Source organism: Ixodes scapularis, unplaced genomic scaffold, assembly GCF_016920785.2.
Source record: "Ixodes scapularis isolate PalLabHiFi unplaced genomic scaffold, ASM1692078v2 PGA_scaffold2__306_contigs__length_199485367, whole genome shotgun sequence".
NCBI classification, from domain to species: Eukaryota; Metazoa; Arthropoda; class Arachnida; order Ixodida; family Ixodidae; genus Ixodes; species Ixodes scapularis.
The window spans coordinates 120,571,148-120,596,948 of NW_024609857.1; the positions used below are offsets into that span (position 1 = coordinate 120,571,148).

The 25,801-nt window shown below is 47.0% G+C and overlaps 1 protein-coding gene across 1 annotated transcript in view; it reads left to right on the plus strand.

Annotated features, from left to right (window-relative positions):
• Nucleotides 1-25,801, plus strand: part of LOC8024614 (dnaJ homolog subfamily C member 13) — a 160,013-nt gene that overhangs the window by 34,942 nt on the left and 99,270 nt on the right. The window contains 9 exon segments of the mRNA XM_040215655.3: nt 1,935-2,095; nt 5,553-5,652; nt 9,331-9,438; nt 12,953-13,108; nt 13,360-13,416; nt 13,824-13,916; nt 13,918-14,118; nt 18,920-19,042; nt 22,147-22,275. Coding sequence (XP_040071589.2) covers nt 1,935-2,095; nt 5,553-5,652; nt 9,331-9,438; nt 12,953-13,108; nt 13,360-13,416; nt 13,824-13,916; nt 13,918-14,118; nt 18,920-19,042; nt 22,147-22,275 — 1,128 coding nt within the window.

A 25,801-nucleotide genomic window follows, 5' to 3' on the forward strand; every position in this document is an offset into this window, starting at 1 on the left:
GTTCCTAGGAACGCAGGGGTTCCCCGGAGTACTCTCGTGTGGGTTCCCGACATTCCTAATTTCCTCGACCATCTCCGCCCCTATTGTAGCGGATCTAAGCCAAGCACTGATTCATAACTATGGGCTGGCCAACCACTCTCTAGTGCAGGGATGCACAACATACGGCTCGCGAGCCGCATGCGGCCCGCAGGCACTTTCTGTGTGGCCCGCGGCCCAGCTGAGCGCAGAAACCGCTCACCGTGTCATTCAATTCACTGCGGCCGTTGACTTGGCAGAAAGCATTCAAACCCGTTGACCTACTTTTCTCAGAGTCCCCTTTTCTGGGGGGAAACATTGCGTTCTCAATTCAAATATTTCCTCTCCACTAGACTCACAGAAAACAACAATACAAAAGTCTGTACAGCCATCCAGTGCGTTGTTATGACCCGACCCCGCGTCCCTGTGTTTGTGAGTGTTCCAGTTCTTCTTCATCCCGTTTCCTCCTCCCTCTCTCCACAGAGGCTACAGCCCTCTCCCCTCCTGTTGGGTCATGATCAGTGACAGGTTGTTGCAGATAGAAAAAAAGCTAGTCGTGCCGTGCTTGGAATATGAGTGCACTTCCAAAGAAGAGAAAAATCGACCAGGAGGGCCAGAAATTCAACCAAGAGTGGACATGGGGGCACTTTTTCATTGAGAACGCATCAAAGTACTTATATCTTGTGTGTCGAGAGTCTCTCGCGGCTCCTAAAGAATACAACGTTCGACGCCACTACGAGACCAAACATGCCCGCGACTTCAGCACTCTTTCGGATTCGAAGAGAAAAACAAAGTCCGAGGACTTGAAACGGAATTTGCTTGCTGAGCAAAGTATTTTTACGAAAGCAAATAACACATCTGAAGCAGCCACGTGGGCGTCTTTTCAGATATCTCAACAGATCCCTCGTTCAGGTCGTCCGTTTACTGATGGCGACTTCATCAAGGAATGTTTTATGATTGCTTCTGAGGAGATGTGCCCGGACAAGAAGTTGGTTTTCCAAAACCTGAGCCTATCAAGAATGACAGTACAACGACGTGTGCATGAAATTGCCGACGACCTATCAAAAACAGCTGAAGAGGAGTTGCAGTCATTTTGTCTACTACTCTCTTGCTTTGGATGAGAGCACAGACATCAAAGACACAGCACAGCTGCTTGTTTTCATCCGTGGTGTGAACGAAAATTTCGAAGTGACTCAGGAGCTGGCAGAGCTTTGCTCAATGCACGGACGGACTACGGGAGAAGAGATCAGCAAGGAGGTCAAAGACGTCATCGAGAAGCTCAAGCTATCATGGGAAAAACTCGCAGGTGTCTGCCCCGATGGAGCCCTAGCCATGATGGGAAAGAGAAACGGAGCCGTTGCCTTACTTCATGCATCGGGAGTCTCAGCTGCTTGACTTGTACAGAAGCCTTGATAGGAGCAAGTTTGGAAACCTTGTGGACCACGGATTGAAGCTTGCATCACTTTAGCACGTATGTCTGTGAGCAGACGTTCTCACTGATGACCCTCAACAAGATCAGTCTTCGATCTTCTATGACGGACATGACACTGCAAGATGTGCTGAAGACGGCAACCAGTGCGATGACGCCAGACATTGAAAACTGTCTGCAGCAAAAAGGTGTAACGTGCCACACTAGGTGCGGCCCGCACAGTTTCCAATAAACAATTTTTGGCCCGCTTCTTTTTTGAGTTGTGCACCCCTGCTCTAGCGTTTAGAGACCCGTTTGCTCCTGTACTGCTTTATTGCATCAATGCTGAGACGGGGAAGGGTTTTCCAGCCATCAGTCGAGAGATACGGGGGCTCCTTGGTATTGAAAAGTTTGAGATGGTCTGTTCTGGTACTCCTGAGGTTTGACTGCATTGTGGGAGCGTCAGTGTCGACCCTTGCGGGGTCCCTAAGGAGGGTCTCTTTGTCCGCAGGGCTTTTTCTCCGAGAACAAGGAGAAGCAGGTGCAGAATGGGCTGGTCGCCATCCTGGACTGGGACAGTTCTCAGCAAGAGGACCTGGAGCCACTATTCCAGGCAATCAGGCGGCTGGTGGCCTGCAGGGCAGGCTTCGCCGCATTCACGCAGGTCCCCAGGCAGGTGTCCTGCCTGGTTCACTGGCAGCACCGTGCACGCAACTCGTATTTCATTGCTTGAGTGATCCTTGCCGTGTTCTTCATTTCTATTTTTTATTTATTACGTAAGTGGGTCCAGTGGAATAGGTAAAAAAGGAAGGGAAAGTTAGCATGCACATCCAGCATCATGACAATCAATACCGCAATCAGGGGAGAATGCAGGTCTTACCGGAGGTCAGCGTATCAGATATTTGAGTAAAGACGTCTCCCCCACCTCCCCTTTTCCCCGACCAAAATGTTTTCATGTGCGGAATTCAAGGGGGGAGGGGGGTCAGGACATCCTGACCCCCCCTCTTAATGCACCACTGGCCATGATCACGAGGCAGACGCCACTATTAATGCGTCAGCATTGGTACCTACATGACAGCGAAAAGCTGACGTGATCCGTCTGCAGACAAAACGGCGGAAAGGGAAGCGCGCCGCGTAGACAGGAGGAGAGCATTGAAGGACAAAGGCGAGAGGGAGGCGACGTCACAAGGCGGAAGCCAATGCACACGCGGGAAACCGGTGAACAGGGAAAGCAGTGCCAGGCAGCGGATGCCGCTGCTAATTAAGCGTGCAAGGCGGGAGAACGAGACAGATGAGCGGACGCAGCATCTAGCTCGGCTGGCCAAAATGCGGCGCAAGAAGCGGCAAGTTGACGCGGGTCTGCCTTTGACAGGCTGGGGCGAAGCAGGCTCTGCGCTTCACCAGAAAAAATTTAAGGACAATTCATGGGTGGATTTTTAGGGAATGCGTTAGCATGGCCCTTGTGAAACGCCGCCGACGTCTCCCTTTGGGAAACGCCAACAGTGACCCCATAACGAAGCCAAAAAGGGGCAGCAAAAAGTAGCGGAAGCAGTAGAGAAAGCCAAAACAAAAAAAAGTGAAGGGGGCGGCATTAGCGTTTCCCAAAGGGGGACGTGTGTGGCGTCTGCCAAGGGTCGTGCTAATGCATTCTCTAAGCATCGACCAATGGATCTTCCTTTAATTATTGGATGCGGCAAGTAATCGGATTTTACCCTTATGCTCACACGAAACGTGTAACGTGAGTATCAAGTCAGTTTACACAGTGCCAAAACTAGGTGACAGTTATAAGTCTTAATCTTTTACAAAAAAAAAAAATAGATAGATACAAAGAGTGGAGCGAGCATACAGTACAAAACGTTAAAAAAAGTTCACCGACATACTCAAGTTTAGATAAGTTTCTAACCATGTTCTTGGCGCATTGCACCCCCCAACCCTCAACCAGCTCGGTCAGTGGTGGAGACTCTGAACGGCCATCAAAGGCAGCACGGCTCTTGAAACTACCTAGCAGAAGGTTCTGGAAGTTTGCATACGGCTCGGCACATGTAAACAGATCCGAAACGCTAGAAAGACTGCAAAGAAGGCGACAAAAATGACTTGGATAATACGTTTTTATGCTTTGAGGGATGATATTTCTGGATAAAGTACACAAAATGAGTACTATACCTTACTTATGCAATGGCATACTGATGGTAAGATACCCATGTGCAGATTGTCGTACATAATTGTCATTCTGCTACTAAACTGAGCTGGAATCGGAGCGGAGGCTCTAAAGGGACTACGAGACAATCCTGGGTTTGAAAACTGCACACGTTACATGCTCATGTATTTTTTTTTTTAAATAAATGTATCGCACAAGCATACTGGCACAAGTGTGACACAAGCATGCTCGCACACAGCTGCCAAGCAAGAAGGTTTCTTACTGCAGTGCAATTTTAAGTATAGAAGTGAACTATCTTTTACAGCGTTAGCTCTTATGGGCCCTTCCCACCTCTGGAAATAATGTCCATTGTTGTTGTAGTTGTTAATGTTGTTGATGCTGTAGTTGGCATGATAGGGCATGGGGCATCTGCCATTGATATTGCCAACTGCTTAAAAAGGAATGCCTATCGCTGTCAGGACTCTATCCTGGGTCCGCTGAGAGTGAAGCGGGCGCGTTACCACAAAGCTGTACCACGGCCTTGCCAATCTGCTTGATATACAATATTTGTGGAGCAAACATGTGCGTACGAGAATTGTGTAGTGCCCGCTAGATGGCCACAGTTGTTGCGATGTCGCCATACAAAATTCCTCGTTATTTTTAATTCCAAATTTAATCAAAGTTGAGGGAGGACTTAACTTGGGAATGTCAACTTTTGAACCGCCCACTCATTTCGCATGAAATTTGCACGCGGTGTTTGAAGCCATATAGGAGGTGGGCATGCAAAGTTTCAGCCCTGTGAACCAATTTTATGAGGTACTACACCTTCAGAACAAAGTAAAGCATAGCTTGGCATGGAATTCGCTCAATGAATCTGTCGTTGCGAAATGCTGTTGATAACCAGATATTTTTCTGGTGGAATGGATATTGGAACATGTGTTGCCGGTTACTATGAAAAGAAATTTCACGAAATATGCATGTTCCAGCTAAAAAAAAGAAATTAAGATATATTTTTTAATTATTTATCTAGTTTTGCAGATTACAATTTTTCGTAATAAATAATTATGAAAATGCAAAATCTAAGTTTATAGTGACTGGCTCCATAAAAGTTTGGTATATAATCTGCCAAAATGAAGTCAGTTTCATAGTGAACCGATAGATTTACTAGGTGAACTTCGTGTCGTACAATTGAACGGAGAAAAACGGATTCAAAAGGCTCAAACCTCTACCTTTTCTTTAGCATTAGTAGGCTGAAAATAAATGATACAACTATGACTACACAGTTTAAACAATTCTAACATCCTGGGAAAACTCTCTAGATGTTGGTGAATGTAAATATGGCATGTTTCAAAATAAACTTTTTAGCAGAATTTTTTTTTCGAGATAGTGTTACCTCTAATTGTTGAAATCAAAAGTTTCGGCTAAGTGGTGCGAACCGTCGCCCGGTTAAAAGGGTTTAGGCATATTTATTCATCTGGTACCACCTAGAAGACGGGCCTGCACATTACGTCATTGTTAGTCGATCCCTGAGGCGCCCCAAGCAGCAAACGTGCCGAAACTTGATCAGAGTATGGCTCAAAGTGGCAGACACGCGGTCAAGCCACCTTGATAGTTCCGAGATAAGGTGCAGGCTTACGGATTTCCGGCTGATGGGATCGAATCCCAGTCAAGGTCCGTGCAATCTGACAGAGGCTCGTTGCGAGTAAGGTGCGGCGTAACCATACAGTCGAAATTATAACCCTTGATCTTCCTTTGGAGCGTGCCAGATGCCCCTCCTCGATCTGGCTCGTAAGACCCTCAAGTTCAACTCAATGTGGCGCGGTTTCTATCAATTGTACCGTGTCGCATTGTGCCATGCGGCACCGGGACGTGCAGCGTTGGTGTGGCACGGGGATTTTTAAGCGCGAATTCGATAGAACTTTAAAAAATAAAAATTTCTAATCCTATTGCGAGAGGTGACCGGTGTGGCCATTGTCACGGTGCAAATTGCAGGGTGCGCGAGCGCATCGGCAACCTGGTGGTGAAGGCCCTCAAGCGAGACGACCCGGGGGTGACCTATGCAGCTGTCGACATGCTCTGTGCCCTGATGCAGGTCAGGGGCCTCTGTGCTCTTTCTCCTTTCTTGTTCCTCTCGAGACGGACACATTCCCGTTGCATTGGCTCGGTCGGTGCACACAACGGTGAGCGTGGGAAGAAGTTGGGCGTGCTCTAGTAGGTGCTTAATGAGTGCCGTCACCACAAACCCTGAGCCATATGGGTTCGCCAACCCAAGCCTGGCTGTGCATGGCTTAAACCGTGTCCAGAGAAAAGGGGATTCTGGTGGTTGAGCCAAGTCCGGGGCATGTTTAAACCCTTCGGGGCCCCCCTGGCGGGGCAGTATACCACTTCGGCCCCTGCTTCTCGTAGACGGGTGTCTTGGCTTGGCCCGACCGGAATGGTTCAGTGAGTCGCCTTTCTCCACCTCTCCTTTCTTCAACTTTCTTTTCTTTCTCATCTTCCTTCTTATTTCATCTTTGGCGGCAAGGGCTAACCTTAGGTGGTGAGAGATGCCCTCTTCCAGATCCACACTTGGTTATAGTTTCTTGGCAGCACTGGCAGCCGTAATATCCCGAGTCATCGCCCACCCCCCTACCGCCTGAAATTCATTAAAAGAGTGGGGTGGGCCATGACTTGGTGGGTGAGCACAAACACTTGAAAAAAAGCGGAAAAAACCGCCTATTTTTCTTTGCGTATCTAGCGCTGATGCACAAGAGATACATCAAACTCAAAACTCGATTTAGTTTCATTGTTTTATAGAAAAATATGCTCACGAAAGAATATTTTACTTTAGCGAAGTCCGTTGCTTGCATACGCGCTAGAAACACCGCCGATCTGCATATAGCGCGAACGTTTGTTCCGTGAAAGAATGTCACCACTATGTTCTCCTAGTTAGTAAAAAAAAGAAAGAAAAGCCTACAAGAAAATAGAAAAACCGACCAGGCGCAACGAGCGAGCGAGCGAGCGGACCAAAGAAGCGACCAAGAGCAATGCTGGGAAAGCAAGAAAGCCCGCGGTCGCGTTGGCAAATACTTTGGCGTCGGGCTAAGTCGGGCGCCTTGTCAATTGCAAGCTCTTGCGCAACTTTCTTGTTTGGTGCGTACATACGTGCGTCCGTACACGGCGGGCTATCAATGCACGGTTGGGACGCTCTGCAAACGTCAGTGTGGGGCGTTCCAGAAAAGCTTTATTTACGCGTTGGCTTTGCCTAAAATATTGCACAACCGCGGTCGCGACAAGCGGGAAGAAGGAGCGGGATCGCGGTGACCTTACTTCGGCAGAGACAGACTTTGACCTAACACTCCGCGGTTACATTAACAAACTCTTATTTTGTTATCTCCATCGTTTTCTTTTCGGACGGATGCACGACCACTTTGGGGTCGCTCACGGAGGAAATTCGTAAACAAAAAGAAGTGTCTTTCCCTCCTTCGTTTTACTATGTCACGAACGTCCTCCAACTATAAGGTCCGCGGCCGCGTCATTCGGGTAGGATGAGTGTTCGCGGATCGCTGAGTCCGCGCTGGGGTATTTGAAGGGGTGGGCGATGACTCGGTGTTTTTTCGGAAATCAATATTGGCCCAAAAAATGGGGTGGGCGATGGCTCCGGGATGGGCGATGACTCGGGATATTACGGTAGCTGTGTCAGCCAAGCCACTCCTGTTATGACACATTACTTATCCCCTTCTTTGGTTCAGTGGTGGGCGGTGCACCACAGATTCTGAACATTCTTGGCATTCTTATATGGCTGCCTCCTCTTTTAAACCCAACACTGTGCGCCCCTCTAAAAGGTATTGCTCCGTACTTACTTTAGAAAAAGCATCTGAACCACCAAAGTTCCCAAGATTTCTTGTCCGTCAAGCCCTAGATGAAGAAGAGCCTCTGTTTAAGCTCTCACCTTTCCTTGTGTCTCAATGCCTTGATGCCATCATTGGGAAAGCCTTCAAAGCAAAAAAGCTTTCTGGTAATCTTCTTGTCAAGGCCCAAACAGAAGTTCAAAGCAGAATGCTTCTGAAACAGACATGTTTGGGCGGACACCAGATGAAAGTCAGTTTGGCTCAGCTAAAGCATCGGTATTGAAAATGTTAGATCCTATTCATATTCAGGGGCTGCGGCTGTCTGTCGGTGCTTTCTGCACTTCCCCGGTTTCCAGCCTTTATGCAGAGGCCAAGGAGTTTTTTCTTAAGAAAATATGTTTTGCCTTAGGATTTATGTATTCACTCCGAGTAAGGTCTCTTCCTCTCCATCCTGCAGATGACCTTGTTGTAAAAATTAGGTTTCAAAGGACTTCCCAAAATAAGCCAAGTTTTGTTCCTTTTTATGCCTTGAGGAATACTATGCCAGCAGAACTCTTTGGCCTTGAGCCCAAACACTGCGCGTTGCAATACAGAAGCACTGTAGTTGCTTTGGGTTACGCTAGCCATTTATTGTGATTTTACACTCACAAAACAGAGTAAGAAAGACACTCCGAACGAAGTGCAAGAGTTTTTTTAACTGCAGGGCCACTATCAGCACCGCACGAGCCTTTACACAAATGGTACCAAAACTGAATCCTTTGTGGGCTGTGCAATGATTGGACCGTCTGTTTGCAGTGTAAAAAAAACTCGACCCCTCTGCCACAATTTTAACGGCAGAGTTGCACAGTCTACTTCCTGCTGTTAAATATAAGAAAAAGCTTTGTCGCTCCATGGTACAGACACCCTTTAAGCTGATGAAAAGCTCTTGTCTCATTGAAAATGCCCACAAACTCCTTTGTTTTCCTGCCTTCAGGGTAAACTAGGTAATCTGTGCAATCAAAAACAGATGTGATATTATGTTCTGTTGGGTACCAGGTCACATTGGCATCTTGGATAATGAGGAGGCAGATCAGACTGCACGCTTTGCTGCCACACAAATTGTGGACCCCAAAGAAATTTCTCTGAAGGATTTCCATAAAATGGTTAAACACTGCACACTGCAGAGATGGCAACATGAGTGGGATATTGAGATAAACAAGAAGTTGCATATGGTGAAGCATTTCTGGAAGGAATGGGAGAGTGCCTGGCGCCGTGAACAATTTTACGGGTGTTACTCTGCCGTCTAAGGATTGGCCATACACGGCTCACACATGGGCGCCTTTTTCATGGTGAAGATGCCCCGGAGTGCAAACATTGCCATAGTATTTTGACTATACTTCATATTCTAGTTGAATGTAATGCATATGACCTAGGATGCTGTAACCACTTTTCACAGCTTTGCAAAGAGCATACTCCTCAACATCTGATGATTTTACTTGGCGATGAACCTCTCATTCTACACTCTTACACTCCTGTGTTTTTAATTCCTCAAAGCAATTAGCCTTCTACACTGACAGTGATTTTACTTTATCTTTTGTCATGTCCATACCTTTTACACTTATACAGAGATCATGTCCATTGTTTTACCCTACTATTTGCCACTAAAGCTTTTTTTTTTCCTCAACCCTCTCCCAGCAATAGTGGATGCACCTGGTGCATTATTGCCAGATGCTTTTGCACTGCTAAAACCCAATCAATCAATCAATCAGCCGGAAACAAGACTAGCACTCATGTTCAATTGGTGAGGAGACGAGCGTTGCACTGGCATTTGGTTGGCATTAACGTTTCTTTGCGTTAAAAAGACAGTTACTGAAAATAGTCGCGGAGAGGGAGTACTTTGTGCCAAGCGATGAGCAGAGAATGAGTCTTGAGCCATTTTCTGTCTGTGAATTGCATCGCAGCCAATGCACGACAATGGAGACCTTTACCAAGAGCAGATGAACAAGACAGCCTTGCTGTCATCCAAGCCGTTCCTCGAGTTACTCATGTCACTGCTGGTGCATCACGTGGTAAGTCCCTTTCTCCTCTCTCACTCGAACTCACTCGAGCTCAGTCCTCATTCGCTCTCATGCAGACTTGCCTCTCGAGAGTGGTACTTGTACTTTACGCTCTTGGGTCTTCTGTCCCATCACATCTTGCGCTCCGCATGTCTCCTTTCATGCGCCTTGCCCTTTATATTCCATGTCCGGCCAAGCACTGAGCGGCCATGACAATGCACATGAAGCTCAAAGTGTGTGAATCGAGAAATGTGAAGCATGAGATATAAACCCTTTTACTGTTTACAAATATGAACTGCCGCTTGCATCCCAAGCGACTTAAAACGGACAACGAAGTTGGAGATTTATTGAGGGCCTTCGGTTGTACAATGTAACATCTTGGAAGAGATTTACAAGAATATTCGAAAAGTTTTAACAAATCTCGCGCTTCTTCGTTATTTTGGCGTTCACCTGGAGAATGGGTAATTAAATGTTTCATCAACATTTCAAGCTGCGATGTTGAGGTGGGCTTTGTTTATTCTTTTTATGAACTGGAAGTTTTCTGGGACGTCAAAGACTGGAGCACCGTTTTGTGGCGTTTGCCATAAAAAGGGTCTATAGCATAAGGACATGGTGATGTTGATTACGATAGGGATGTGGCTATTCTCCTTGTATCGGTTCAGCTCAAATTGCTTCCATGCCCGAACCTGGGAGCTTTAGTCCCATTACCGCCTGAGACCGATGTTCCTCCACCAGTTGTCTAGTTGCCTTTTTATGGCCCGTAGCCACCTTTGCCTTCGTGGGAAGGCTACCTGCCTATTCGCCTTGCGTCATCGCGTTGATTTGATGATGTTGCGGGTGGTGTTCCGAGGCCTCCAAATATCAGTCGATACGAGCTCATGAGAGATTGCAAGCTACGTCCCGTTGGATATTTCTTTTCATTATGCTACGGTGCCTCGAACCCGTCTCCGACTGGTGCGTTACCACGTCCACAAAAGTGGTCTCTCGATTTACGCCCGACGACGTTATAAAAGTATGTCGTCGCTGTCTGCAATCCTGGCGGTTTCACAGCAGCGGTGGTGTATGTGGTGGACGCCTGTTCCACTGCAGGTCGGTCTCCAGTGTGACAGCCCACGGAAGCTGCGGCAGCCAGAAGTCTGGACGCCGTGACGACGGCGACACTTCCACTCTCATGCGTTTTACAGCCGAGCTGTTAAGGGCTAGTTTCCCGAGGATCGTGTCCCCGGCAAAGAAATAGATGGCAGCAACCTTTCCAGTCTACCAGAGTGGAAAGGCTGGATTTCTTTAGGCATTGTCCTAGATGTCGTCCTCGTGGTCGTCCTAAAAGCCATCCTTGAGGTCGTCCTAGACGTCGTCCTTGAAATCGTCCTTGAGGTTGTCCGAGAGGTTGTCCTTGAGGTCGTCCTAGAAGTTGTCCTTGAGGTCGTCATAGACGTTGTCCTCGAGGTCATCCTAGAAGTAATCCTTGAGGTCGTCCTAGACTTCGTCCCTGAGGTCGTCCTAGGCGTTGTCCCTGAGGTTGTCCTTGAGGTCATCCTAGAAGTCGTCCTTCAGGTCGTCCTAGACGTCGTCCTTTAGGCGTTGTCCTTGAGGTCGTCCGAGAGTCATGCTTGAGGTCGTCCCACCATAGTACAGCTTCGCTGGTCTTCCTTCTTCACCAGAGTGGAAAGGCTGAAAGTGTTCCCAGAACTTTCACACCCAACCACCAGAGTAGTGACATTTGACAGCACAACACTCTGGTTTTTGTGACTTCATCTTTTGCCACTTCGGGACCACTTTCGATGCGTGGGTGGGATAGGACACTACAGTTGCTGACTGATTTCTTGAACACCGATTTTTCGGACACGTTTGATTATTCTGACGTTTTCGCCGAACCGTCACTTGCCCCATAGAGTTAATGTATAACATTGACCAAAATTTTGGACGTCATAAAGCTTGTTGCTCGATATTTTGGACATAATTTGCGTGATTTCCTCAGTTTACAGCCACAAAACAGCTGCCGCGATAGCGCCGTGAGCTTAGTCACCGCCATTTTAGTTGCTTTGATTTTTCCCTGTAGCCTCGATACCACGTCCTACGCAATAAACAAGCTGGGTTGAGGCTATAGTTGGGTTTTCCGGTTCCGCTATAGCCAACATGGCTGCCGTCTGCCCATTCTTATGGTTCTTCCAGTTCTTCTCGTGGTCTGTGTTCTTCGAGTGCGGCCGCGAGAAGAGTGGTTGTCTGCCAGTCTTGTGGTCTTTGAGCGCGAAGGTTCTCGCCAATAGGTTTAGTATTTAAAGGAGCTGTGCAACAATTTCAGGGCTTTGCTTAAATAATTGTGGAAGTTGATGCCTGACACATCTGAAGTGAGCTACAAAAAACAGATTTTGCCTGGATACCCTAGTTTTTATTTAAAAAAAGGAAAAAGATCCAGGTTTTTTCCGCCTCTCAACTCGTACACCGTCTTCCGGGTCACGTGCGCAGTGACGTTGATAAGGCAGGCACGAGGTTCCGGTAAAGTTCTCTCTTTAGAGCCATCTGTGAGCAGCGAGAACTCATCCGCTCGCGACCGCGTGACCACATGCTGGCAGGCGCGGCGCAAACAATATGGTGAAAGGAGGAAAGTCTCATCCGGGTCCGGCCATTCCTGCCTGGCCCTGTCCCCCTCCCCCTCCGGCTTCTGGCGGCTGTTCGCGGTAGCAGTTAGAGCTGACGGTTTTGTGGACCTAGGATAGATGGCGCCACTAAAACACCGTATAATAAAAGTTTTGTCGGTGATACCAAGTTTTTGACGCATTTGTATTTATGTTGGAACGACAAGATTTATAGAAAAGTTAACTTTTATCGAGCAGGTACTCGCACAACTTGCTATCTTTCTACAAGACCCCCCTTTGACGTCATGCCGCATGTTTCTCACGGCCGCCGCTCGCGGCTGCAAGTCGGGGAATATTCTGTTTTGCTTCGCTATTGCGCGGCGGATTCGCAACATTTCGATAAAAGGAGGTGTGTTTTCTGTCATTTGTGACAAGGTGAACAATATAAAAAGCAGAAGATGCCAATTCTTTCAACGTTAAAATCGTTGCACAGCTCCTTTAAGCGGGCTTGATGGACTAAACATCTTCAAATAGTGCCAAATAGCACCAGCTTCAACTTTGCTGTTTGCGCTAATGAAGGCGCCGACAAAGTGCAGCTTAATGATCAAACAGATCAACAAACAAGTGAAAAGTAAGCAGCATAAAGTGGACGTTGCACGGGAACTTAAAATTGACATCATACAAGCGGAAAGTGGCCAATGCGCAGCGGGAATATGTGCGGAAATCTGATATTTTGGCTGAAATAGATTTTTCAGACTGCTTCATTATTCGGACGATTTTGGGGTCCCCTCCGAGTCTGAAAAATCTGTCAGTGACAGTAAACACACCAATCAAAAATGCGTTTCGGGCACCATACTTCTGCGGCCCATTGGCACATACCACAGCCCCGTAACATGGCTGGTGCCGCAGTAGGTCGAAAGGGGCATGTGGTCTAATGTGCATGTGTGCAGGAGAGGGGAACGGGCACCCTGGTGGTGAGCAGCCTGCTGGACCTGCTGACCTTCGCCATGTGCCACCCGTACAGCGAGACCACCGAGGGGGCGCAGTTCGACTCCCTCCTCGACCTGGTGGCCTCCCACGGCCGCATCATGTTCCGTCTTTTCCAGGTACCAGGGTGTCTCAATTCCGTGGATCCGGTAGAAAGATTGAATAGAAAGTTTCTGAATTAAATGTGATTAGAATACACAGATATTATATTTCTATTGAAAATTTTGAATGTTCGTGGGATAGAGGGACGACAGTCACGGACACGGTCGCTCCTTTGGCTGCCTCTTTTCCGAAAGGGATTATTCTTTGGTTACCGTTCTCGATTTGTTCTCACCGGGGAGGGGGTCTGATGGGTGTCTCTTCCTTGCAGCATCCATCTGTAGCAATAGTCAAAGGAGCCGGAATGGTGATGAGAGCCATCATTGAGGTGAGTGTCTTTGGCAGAAGTGCATTGTACTACTCTAGAGAAGGCACCTAAGCAAACGCTTGCATCAACATTAGACTTCGAGACACCTCAAAGTTGTATAGATAGCGACTTCTGTGCACATAAGACTACGCCCCTGTAAGAACCGCGCTCTCAAACTTTATCTAATAAATTTTAAACACCGTCTGAAAGTAGCCACGTTTGCAGCTCGCAACATGCGTGACCGCCGCTTTTGCCGCATACTGGTGCTTTGCAACGCATTCCATCGTGTTGCGGTATGCTTTGCGGGCACTGTCCTCCCTATCCCCGGAAAGTGCAACAGAGCGTGACACTCGTGCCTCTCGGCTCTGGCTGAGTTCCTTTCATTAGCAACTTGTTGAACCTTTGGAGCTGGACTCTCCTCTCCCCAGGAAGGAGACGCGGGGACTTCCCGACGCATGCAGGAGCTGGCGCTGGCGGAAGCGGCGCTGGCCCGGCACCTGCACGACGCCCTGTTCGGGGGCGGGGGGCGACTCCCGGCTGCTGGCGCTGCGCCAGCTGAGCCGCCACCTGGTGGGGCTTTGGGTGGCCGGCCACCAGGAGGCCATGGGGGCCCTCAAGCGCATGCTGCCCCCGGGGCTGCTCGCCTTCCTCGAGGACCCCGCCAAGCCCCCCGCCGAGGCCGTGGAGAGGCTGCCCGAGCGGGACAACCTGCGCCTGGCAACCGTGAGTGCCTTTGGTCGTTCGTTCGGGGCCTTTCCAGTGCCGCCTAGAAGATTAGGCCCGTGCATGACGTCTCCATTGGTAGATTTCTGGCCCGACTTGAGCGGCAAATGCACCAAAGATCGACGTGATTCGCTCCATTGCGGCAGATGCATCCGTCACGCTCGTCGTGAGACGCTGTGAGGCGTGTTGGTGGCTATGCTGACGCGCGGTAGGCGGCACTGTGGGGATCTGCTAGTGCCGACGCTTGGGGGTAAAGGCGCAGGATTTGTCTTCTAGGTGGTGTTGGCGTCTCCTACCGGGACTCTTGCATGTGTCCGGTCTGAGAAATGCGGTCGCCGATACGAGGGGGATGATGCAGAAGTGCTTTTGTTTGTATCCAGTATTAGCCTTTCATTGTGTACAGTCGACTCTCATTAATTCAAACTCTCTTAATTCAAACCTGCAGATAATTCAAACTAACATGTAGGTCCCATCCTATGCATCTTTATGCGAGGAGACTCCTGATAATTCCAACTTGGCTTTATTCAAACAAATTTTCGGCGCCTCTCGAGTTTGAAATAACGAGATTCGAGTGTACTAGCCTTTCATTGCACCAGCCTTTTGTTCCACTAGCCTTTCGTCATACCATCGACTCTCAATAATTCTCAGCTCACGGAGACGGCAAAATGCTCCAACTTAAAGGGGCACTGAAACCGTGAAATCTATATTTTTTTACTGCCTTAAATGCTTCAAAATAATTTAATATATATAAAAAAATACACGGCAATCTCCCGAGTTATCGTCCATTCACGAGTCATTGCCCACCCCACTTTTTGGGTGGATATCAATTTCCAAAAAAGAAAACAGAGTGAACGGTCACCCCTACAAATGCCCCAACGTGCACTCTGCGATCCGCAAACATTCCACCATCCTCGAATGATGCAGCCATGGACCTTACAGTTGGAGGATGTCTGTGACAAAGTAGAATAAAGGAGGGAAAGACTTTTCTCTTTGTCTACGCATTTCCTCCCCGATTTCCGCAACCCTGAAGTCGTAGTACATCCATGCGAAAAGACAACGAGAGAGATTACAAAATAAAACGTTGTATTGCTTGCAAAAAAATTTGTCTGAACAAAAAAAAAAAAGTCAGCAAGATTACACAAGCAGTAACCCACTCAGGGATTGTGAGGTCAGCAAACGCACAATACCCTGAAATGTAACCGCGAAGTGTAAGATCAAAGATGGAAGGTCTGTCTTCATTTAAATAAGGTCCCACTGTGACCCCTCCCGTTCTTCCGTAACGTCATGACTGATGTTGGTAAGGTTGTGCATGTTTAAAGGGTAACCGCAAAGAAAAAAATGTGTATTTTTAAACAGCCTAATTGGGACAAGCATGTCGCAAAACAATTTTTCCAACAAAAACAAAATTTTTTACAGTAATATTTATCGCGCGGGACTGATTTTTGTTTGCGGCTATTTCGTCCGTTTTAAATTGCGCGCCACAAAGTTGGTATAATGCGTCACGGAGTGGCTGCTCTACGTCACGGAGTGACGTATTCTAGCCACTCCACGCGCGTCGAAAGAGCAGGAGTTTTTAAGTGTGGAGAGGTTGTGACTCCGACTAAATTACAGACCTGTGGCGTAATATTGCTAAAAAAGTTTGTTTTTTCGCGGAAGATTTGTTTTGTGACATGCTTGTCCCGATTAGGCTGTTTAAAAAACACTTTTTTTTCTTTGCAGTTACCCTTTAAGACAAAACCAACAGGTAAATAAAGATTTTCTGGAACACTGCACACAGACGTTTGTAGTGCGTCCCATTTCAAGCTCCATGTTTGTGGTGCCGTCCACGCCACGCAGCAACGCCGCCTCAACTCGCGCTGATAGTATGTCGCAAATGGACGCACGCATGTACCCACCGAACAAGAAAGTTTTGCAAAAGACTGCTCCTTGCAATTGAGAAAGCGCCTGACTTGGCCAGACGCCAAACTATTTGCCTACGCGATCGCCAGCTTTCCCCGCTTCCCCAGCATCGCTCTTCGTCACTTCTTTCGTCCGCTCGCTCGCTCGTTGTGCTTAATTGGCTTTTCTATTTTCTTGTTCACTTTTTTTTTAGTGGTGTTAGATAGGTGCTTTCACAAAACAAACGTTAGCGCTGTATACCAATCGGTGGTGTTCATCTGACATATGCAAGCAACAGACTTTGCAATGGTAAAACTTTACTTCGTGAGCATTTCTTGCATAAAACAATAAAACTAATTGGAGTCTTGAGTTTAATGTATATCCTGTGCAGCCACGCTGAGTACGTAGAGAAAAGTAGGCATTTTATTAGCGTTTTCTAAACTTTTTGTGGTCACCCACCAAGACATGGCCCACCCCAGTATTTTTTTCATGAATTTCAGGCGGCAGGAGGGTGGGCGATGACTCGGGATATTACGGAATATCTTTTGTGCCTTTTATAAAAGCGCAGCCTCTCCTGCCAGACACCTCCTTGTGATCGTTTTTCTGATCACATGCCGCAACGTCATCGATGGTTGGATATGCAAAAAGTTTGAGTTTGCAAAAGTTGTATTTCTATCACCTTAAATTATAACATGCACAAATCACATTTTGCACAAACGTGGCTCGTGCACGACGATGCTGGTTTCGAAATGTCATAATAAAATTCCGGAAATGTCCATCGTGACGGAAACACTTTTGGAAGGTGTCGAAGATGGCAAAGAGACGTTCCGACGTCGGCTCTTTGCCATCTTCGCTCTGATCTCAAAATGGTGTTGCTTGACGATTGAGCCGCAAGTGATCGCAATGTTGGCGATGGCTCAAAAGGTTGGGTGTCTTTTTCGGTATCGAACGGCCCTTTGGACTTTCGGAAGAAATTAATTGAATGTTGGCAGTGGTTGGGTCTGGTACCATACAAGACGCCTGATCGAAAGCTAGAAGATCCCGACGAAGACATTGCCGACTCGTCGGTACTTTCGCCTGCTTCAGATTTGTGGCACCTTGATAACACAGGCTGGTAATATCGCGTTGCATGCACCGAGCAGCTGTCCTGCAGGAATTGCTTCCAGCCACGCCTTCTCCGCTTCATTCTTTAGAAGCTTGCGGAAAGGGGCACTTTCAGACATGCTAGTGCTGGGACAATCCTTGACGCAGCACCGGTGCCACTTTGCACCTCACGCTCATCTAAGTCTGCCGCGCCTCGTCTTCAGCCTTACCGCTTTTGTAAGTGTTTTGGAATGCCCAAGCAGAACGGGGGACCAACGATATATAGAAACTCGCAACTGTCGTGCCGTCTGCTTACGCACACGTGGTTGGCACAGAGCATAGGGCGAAAGTCAAGAGCAAGCGCTTGATCGACTAGGAGAGAAGAGGGAGTAATGAACGACACTCTTAATTAAAAAGCAGCAGAAAAAAAAAAAAAAAAAAATGTGGCAAATTTGTTTTTTGACATCATCGAAGAGCACTGGCACTTCAAATTCGGCTTTGTGAAAAAATTTTTTTTCCTGTAAATATGTTATTTTTAGGCTTCAGATTTTGTGGGTGATCTGTAAATATTACGTCCAATTGTTTGGTAAATAAAAAAAAATGCATTTGGGTTGTGTTGCTGCCTTGGCATACTTTGAATTAAAATAGAACAGATTTAAACCATGTGTTTTTTTATTCACTAGTTACCGGGTGAAGTTGGTCTTTGGTTACGGCTGCTAACGGAGCCACTTGTCATTCTGCCACCAAAGTCGCACAGTATTAAGCATGCTGTAGAAATTGTAAGCTTTTCTTAGGAAGCCTCAGTACTTTCTTCGCCAAAGAAAATGCAAAATTTTACTCCGCGATGCCACAAGCAGTTTCTGAGTCGGCACGGAAAGCGATGGGATCCTTCCTAGGCCTAACCACTTGCACGATGTCACTGTCTGACCACGGCACATTTGTTGACATCAATATATTCAATGAATAAAACATCTCCTAGAACCGGGTAATGCCTCAAACCAAATGGAGGTTTGACTACCGTAACTCAAACGTTTCCAAAATACTTGACGGAACCAAACTGTTCAGTTTGTGTTGCAGAAGCTAAAAGCCGAGCTCACTTTCGTAAGTTCTGTGAGAACACCACCATGATGCCCATCTCCACAGCCATGCTTGCTTGGCTTGGCTTGTCTTGTCTTGTCTTAACTGGCTTGGCTGCCTGGTAGCTTAGTCGCGTGTCACGCTTGTTCCCTCTTTTGCCCGACCGCACACACGGTAGATAAAGGTGATCAAGTATCCACTGGTGTGGTTTGAGCTCTGTCACCAAAATCACGAGGCATTTTTATGCTCCCAGGGTCGCTGGAATTCTCGAGCATTTAAAAAAATCCTTAGAATTAACCAGTCCCAGAGGTTTAAGTATGAACTACCGCACATTTGTTTTTCATAAACTTGTATGTGTAATTCCTAGGACCACACCCCTGCTTCAATATAACTGAAAATTAGAATAAAGCAACTTTGAATTGCCGAGAGTCGACTGTACTAGCCTTTTGTTTTACGAGCCTTTCTTTGTACTACCCTTTTATTGTACTAACCTTTGATTGTACTAGCCTTTCGTTGTGCTGTGCGAACGCCTCATGCCTTTCATTTTACAGTAACCCGTCATTATAACGAGGTTTACAGTTCGACTGGTCCCTATTAAAATGCATGTGTTTTGAACTGAATTATTCAAAGTATTTCAGCAGGTGACCACGCTGAGGGCGAGCATGTGGTGTAGTGCGTGGCATTGTGCAGGGTCCCGGACTATTGAAACGTCTTTGGTGTGGCTAGATCGCAGTCAATGAAGTCTGGCCACCCCCCACCGCAGGAGCACCCCAGCGGCGGACACCAGGTGCCCTCCAAGATGGCGCAGCAGCTGCGCCACGTGGAGCGCCAAGTGGAACGCTTCCTGCAGCACTGGCGCCAGCACATTCACCCGGAGCACGTCGAGGTGGGTTCGCACGAACACATTGTTTTACGGTTCCATTATAGGGACTTGCCAGCTCTATTCGCGGCATTGGCATTGTGCCAGGCAGAGCGCTCCGTTTCCAAGCCGCTACACATTCCCGACTGTTTAATTTTGTTAGCACGTACTATCAGATGTCAAGCCACCCAACACTCGGTGCCTGTCTCGATTTAGTCTTGGGCAGGGACTCGTGCATGCAGTGTGTTCGCTTTCGTACATATATTTCATTGACCACGAGGCTGTGTTGCGTATGATCGAGTAAATAAAGAGTGGATGTGCATAAAAGTGGGTGTTACTAGGCACCATAACAGCTATCACCATCAATTGTTTGAGCGTTGTGGCAGAAATCTGCAGACCTTTTACGCAGAATGTGTTAAGGGCAGGGAGTTCTAATTGGTCGGAATGGCAGGTGTAGCGCCGATGTCTAGAAGTTTACGTAACCGACGTTACAAAAGGTGTGATGAAAGTGTGAAACGAAAGTGCTTTGTGATTCTCTGCAGCTATTGTATTTACTCGCACAATGAACGCACTCGCGTAATGAACGCACCCCCCAAGCCGGCTCTCAAAATTTCGACTTTTTTTTCACTCGCGTAATAAACGCACCCCCAACTCGGACGTCAAAATTTTGACCGCCTCCCCCCACGCGCGCGAAATGAACGCACTTTTCTATCCCGGTGCAGCGAGGTCGCGAATGCATGGGCAGCGTGGGCGAACAAAACGCCTTGCAAAAGGCGTTAAAAAAATTCGCAAAGATCCAACGGAAGCAAAAAAAAAAAACATGGAGAGTTGCTTTTTTTTTTTTCTTTGCACAGCGCAGGTCTGGACTTTGGGTTCGCGCGCCCCCGCGCGCAAGGAGGTAAGAAAGAGAAGCGGAGAAGCGCTCTAAGCGAACAAAACAGCTTGCAAAAGGCGGCCAAAAAAAAAAAAAAAAACAGAACTAAGAAAAAACGAAAACAGAAAGCTTTTTTTTTTTTTTCCTCTTTTTTTTTTTTTTGCACAGCGCAGTTTGGTTACCGGGGGTCGCGCGCCGCGCGCAAGGAGGTAAGAGGAGCGGAGAAGCCCTCTAAGCAAACGAAACAGCTTGCAAAAGTCGCAAAAAAAAAAAAACAAACAAACAACAACCCAGGGAGCTGAGAAACAAACAAAAGAAAAAGAGGAGCTTTTTTTTTTCTTTCTTTTTTTTTTTTTGCACAGCGCAGTTTGGTTACGGGGGTTCGTGCGTCGCGCGCCGCCCGCAAGGAGATAAGAAAGATAAGCGGAGAGCCCTCGCCTAAGGAAACAAAACAGCTTGTGAAAGGTGGCGAAAAAAAAATACCCAAGGAACTAAAAAAAAAAAGAAAAAACAAAGAGGAGTTTTTTTTGTTTTTCTTTTTACAGCTTAGTTTGGTCGGGCGCCCCGCGCAAAGAGATAAGAAGTTACTTCGATTTTTCAGGATAAAAGGTCCGTTCATTATGGGAGTAAATTCGGACCCAAAAATTTTACTTCGCGTAATGAACTCAACGCCCCCCTCAACTTTGCATCGATTTTTCGGAAAAAAGTGCGTTCATTCTGCGAGTAAATACGGTACTATAAGCGACAGTATTGTAACCTTCCACTGTGGGGTAAGTTTGAGCATTACATATTTTGGTCGCATACCTGTAACTTGTACCCATTTCTGGGACCAACCTCAAAACTTAAAGCATCGACTGATTTGTCTCTTTGAACTGCATTTAGTGCACCCAGAATTTCTAAAAAATAACTGGAAGTGTCTAAAATACTTTCTTTTTTTCCATGTAGCAAGAAAACATTTTTGTTTGTTTTTGTGTTATGTCGCAATAACAAAAAACATTTTTTTTCTATTGTGACATGACAAATCTTTCTACAAGCATTTGGCTGCTCTTAGAAGGCTTGTGGTGGCTTCAAGACCTCCTATGCCTCTGCCACAGAGCAGCAGAGCAAGAATGAGATGCTTACGGCACTTTTGCAAGCGATTAATTTTAATGCAGAATATCTTTTATGATATGTTAAGGTTATATATAAAGTTTATACGTGTAAAGTTTGAACTCCGGCGGGGCTTGAACTTGTATCGGTGGGGTGGCAGTTGAATACCATTGGCAAGGAGATCGAACTATAGCGGGTGCAGTTTCATCATAATCACATCAAGCAACCGCTGCATGGCAAACACATCCGTTGCCTGCACTCTCCTAGTGTACGTTGCATTGTTTCCACACTCTGCATATTAATACGTAAGCATTAACTGCCCCATGGAGCAAGCCGACGTCATCAGCCGCGCCAAACGGCAGATAAATTCATGAAGCCGCGATCTGAGGCATCCCAGCTTTGAAGCCGCGCAAAAAGCCACGCAGAACGGCAAGTAAATGAAGCCTAAAGAGGCCGCCGCACGTCAGTTTCAATTAGCACCACCCCATGGCGCTGCATGCCTGTGCCGCCAGCGTGCCGATTCCGTGCCGCCGACAGAGCGACAGCGTGGCCGATGTCGGCGAGCCGCGGCAACTTCACTAGGGTGCGCGCAAGAATGACATTCATGCTTTTGCATCTACAATGCAAAAGGCACGCCCGTGCATGACCACACATGTGCTTGTTTTGCCTTCCAAGAGGCCTTCGATGACATTGAACGCAAGAGGGGACTAGATTCCTTCTATCTAAAAGCGTTTAGGAGAAAAGAATAGTGATGCATCTTTCTTGAGCTTCGCGTTGTGGTCGTCCACGGCTGCGAATGCACTAATGACTGCGGTCGGAGGTTTTGTTTGCCGCACGGTGTTAGTTTCCGAGGTGGCCGCTAGGTAGCGCCACTCCTCAGTCTCTCCCCGATTGCCACTGAGCTTCTGGCACAGCTGGTCTGGAAGGTTTAATGATCTTATTCGAATGCAAACGTGCCGGCGAGATCGGCAGGCTTTAAACAAAAATAATAATATAATAAGAAATTATAAAATAAAGTAATAAATTTTATTTCAGAATACCCAAACGGACCGAGCAGCCGAGTTGTTTTTACATAGCATCTGTCGAGAGTGTTTGCTTACTCATCCATTGTTTTCCCTAGTCGGGATGTTTGAACAATGCAGTGCTGCGTGTATGTGTGTGTATGCAGGAGAAGCAGGCAAGGCCCGTGGTGCTGCGCAAGCGCCGTCAGCGGGTCAAGTCCGACGTGAACTGGCCCATGTTCTACTACCAGTTCCGGCAGGACCACGCCCGCCCCGACCTCATCTGGAACTTCAGGGTGGGTGGACCATCCTTGGTCGGCAGACTCTTTCTGGCAGTGCCTTTCTTCACTTCGTGAGCCTGCGTTTCGGCTTGCTAGCAGCAAGCCAGTTGTATCGTCGGCAAGGTCGACGACGCGGCACGGGATGTCCGTAGAAATGTACAAATGTGGGAGTAGTGGGAATTAGGCTCGAACATCATCTATTTCAATTTGGTGTTAGATCACCTCCTGAAGTAGGGTTAAAACAATGCTAATTGATTGCTTGCAGGAGATATCTAAGCCATGACATTGGAAATAACTTCTGTGGCCAGTGCAGCTGAAAAGCTGCACTTGCCTCAGAAGTCCCTTGGTGTTTATCAGAAGGCCTGGTGTCTATTTGAAGGCCACAGAAAGCCCTGGCATTTATCATTAATTTTTAATAAAAGTTTGCCGTTGCATCCTCAAAGATTGCCCACCCCATACTTAGCACCATTTATCTCTTCATTTTGGGCGGGCCTTCTTACAGGACATTATGGTAGAGTTGACAATTGTCAGCTTTAGTTTTCCTTTATGCAATGCCTGAAGCCTCCATTTCCTTGCAAAATAAAGCTAAACAAGGCTGGATACCGACCTCGGATGAAATATTTTGTTGGTTCTTTGTGCCTATTAAAGCCATACCAGCAATGTGGGCCCCCCGAAACCACTGGCATTTTCTTTATGCCCTGTCATTCTATGGCGGCTAAAATGCATAGGAACACGATGGATACGGTATGTTTCTCCAGATTTATTAAATTGTTGAGCACTTTTTATAACGAAAGCCCCTGCTCACAGAAATTTGCCCGTCCATGTGCCCTCGCATAGATTTACCTGCTACAATTAATGAGGAAATGGAATTGGTGTTCTGATTCAGGTTGGATCACATTGTGTGACTTTATTGGTCACGTGGGAAGTGTTCCCGCTGAATTTATTTAGAAGATTGAATCGGTACATAATTATATGCCAAATCAAGTCACGTTGTATCATGCGACGTGGTCGCGAGACACCTCAGCTCGTCACCATGACGTCCCGCCACATGCTTTTCTCGCCTAATGTCGCGTGGCATCAGGTTGCGTGACGTTGCTTAATAAACAATATGTTCTTTCCTGCCCAAATCAACTGTGATGTCTCCTTAAAGGGGCCCTGCAAGGACTTTTTTACTGGTTTTTAATTTGCACCGAACCTGAGCGCACTAAACGTAGTAACTTGATGAAACTTTTCTTTTCTCGAATTTTGCGGTATTTTAAAAGTTATAGGCAAATTGAAATTACAAAAACAAGCTAAAAATAACCTCCTTCATGACGTTTTTGGTTGCTTGAGTGGCCGTGAACTAGAGGAGGGGTAGTGAGCTCAGCGAGTGCTCACGGCTGCCGCACTCTGTGTCGACGGCGCGAGAGGGCGCCACCAAAGCATGTTCTGAATAGGCTGAATGAAGCGGGCAGCCAGGGCTGCTCACATTGCATTTGCTGCGCGATTAAACACTAATTCGGCACGACACTTCATTGGCCACAAACAACAGCAAACACTGGGTAAAGATCAGTTCAGAACGGGAGCCACTTTGCGCTGCTATACCGCCATAGGCCAAACCGCAAGCCAAAGCTACTCGCCGAAGGCTTTCGGAACGCTGGGAACCGGTCGGATCCTCCAGTCCGTACGACCGCAGCGCTGCCGCGTAGGTATATCCGGGACCTTTCTATGCTCGCCCCTCAATGGTGCCTGATCCCACTATACTTTTCTAGTATGCGCCGCCTTTTTTACCGCTTGGTGGCGGGTATGTCGAGAGGTCATTTCTTATTTCCGTACTTTCTAAACTGCATTTGTTTCTTTTCTGATCTAAAATACTGAACAAAAACTACTTTCATAAATAATTGAAACGGTTCGTGCCACTTATATTTGTATTTCAACTAAAAACAAGTTTTTAGTGGCTCTGACCAGTAGTAAGCCCAGGACCAAAGACGTCACATACTGCACACTTTCGGCAACGCGGGTCGCCCTCGTAGGTGGAGGAGGTTTCTGCGTCGTCCTGTTAAAATATGACTCACTGATATTTAGTTACTCTCTCCGTGCCCGCTGGCTTGCCCGAACTTCAAGAGACGTGGAAACCGCAAAAAAGGTAGATGCTTAAATATGATTGCACGGTCCCTTTAACAAAATTAATCAGTTGCTTTTTAAGGGGGCACTGACGCTCCAAAGGTCATATTTTTTTGTGGTTGTCTAAAACAATGCAAGTTGTAGTCATAAATGCAACAAAAAAAAATACAACGCAACAAAAAAAAGTTTTAGTTTTTGTTCTTTTTCTCTTCTCTCCTCCTCGTTTCTTTTAATTTGTGACATAATCGAATATCAAATTTAGAAGCTTTGTAAGCGACTTTTCTAATATATTTAATAACTATCTTCGTAAAACATGTTTGTTAATGCAATTGCAAATGCACTACGGCCCTTCTTTTTTAAATACTGAAAATTGGAGCTTGGAGTGAAGTCGTTTCCTGACTTTTTATCCTCCCTTGGAAAGCATCCAGGCGTTCGGCACACCTTGCACTGAGGATAATCGGTGAGTCGGGGAGTTGGACAAAGTCCTCTTTTTTATGTGCCCGACGACCTTTCAGACTTTGAAAAAGAAATCGTCGAACATTCGAAACAACTGGGTTTGGTGTCTATGTACCGTAGTTTCAGCTGTGACTCCACCGGGGCAGCCTTTCACACAGAACCGGCGCCACGTGGCCCCTCACGTCACTCAAAAAATGACCGCATCGCCACGTGGTGAATGATGTTGATTGGGGCGAAGCTCTGGTGGTGCTGATGATACTGATTTTGTTCATAGGTAGTGCTGATGGTGCTGATCTTTTTTTATTGCTCATAGGTAGTGCTGAGTTCCCACTGGTTCTTCTGGCGGATCATCTTGGATCCGCTAGAAGCCATGGAAATGCATCTCCACTGCTTAAGTCAACGGCCCATGTCAGAAAGAAAATGTGTGGTATGGAATGTGGTTATATGAGCATTTGACCGCAGCGCCCTCTCGTCTATAAATGTCGAGCCAATGCATGCAAAATTTAACGCGATTATATACGTATTTGACCGCAGCACCCTCTCCTGTATAGTCGTTGAGTGGCTACATGCAACGTTTCATCCATGACAGACAGATGGGATGGCAACCGATGTGAGCACGGATGCCGGACGGATGGACAAGGCTAGACCCTACCCTAAGGAGCTTCGCCCCTAAAACCCCAGCTCTGGAGTTACTACCCCATCTCGGAGCCCCCTACTCGTCCCGCAGTTGTGGCCGAGTGGTTAAGGCGATGGACTAGAAATCCATTGGGGTCTCCCCGCACATGTTTGAATCCTGTCGACTGTGCAAACATTTTTCCTTTTTCTTAAGAAGACAGATGGGATGGCAATCGATGGGAGCACGGACGCCGGATGGACAAGGCTAGACCCTAAGGAGCTTCGCCCCTAAAACTCCACTGCACATTATCTTCGACCTCACACTGTTTCAAACAATTTGAGATTACTGAAAGGGCTTTAAAAGAAC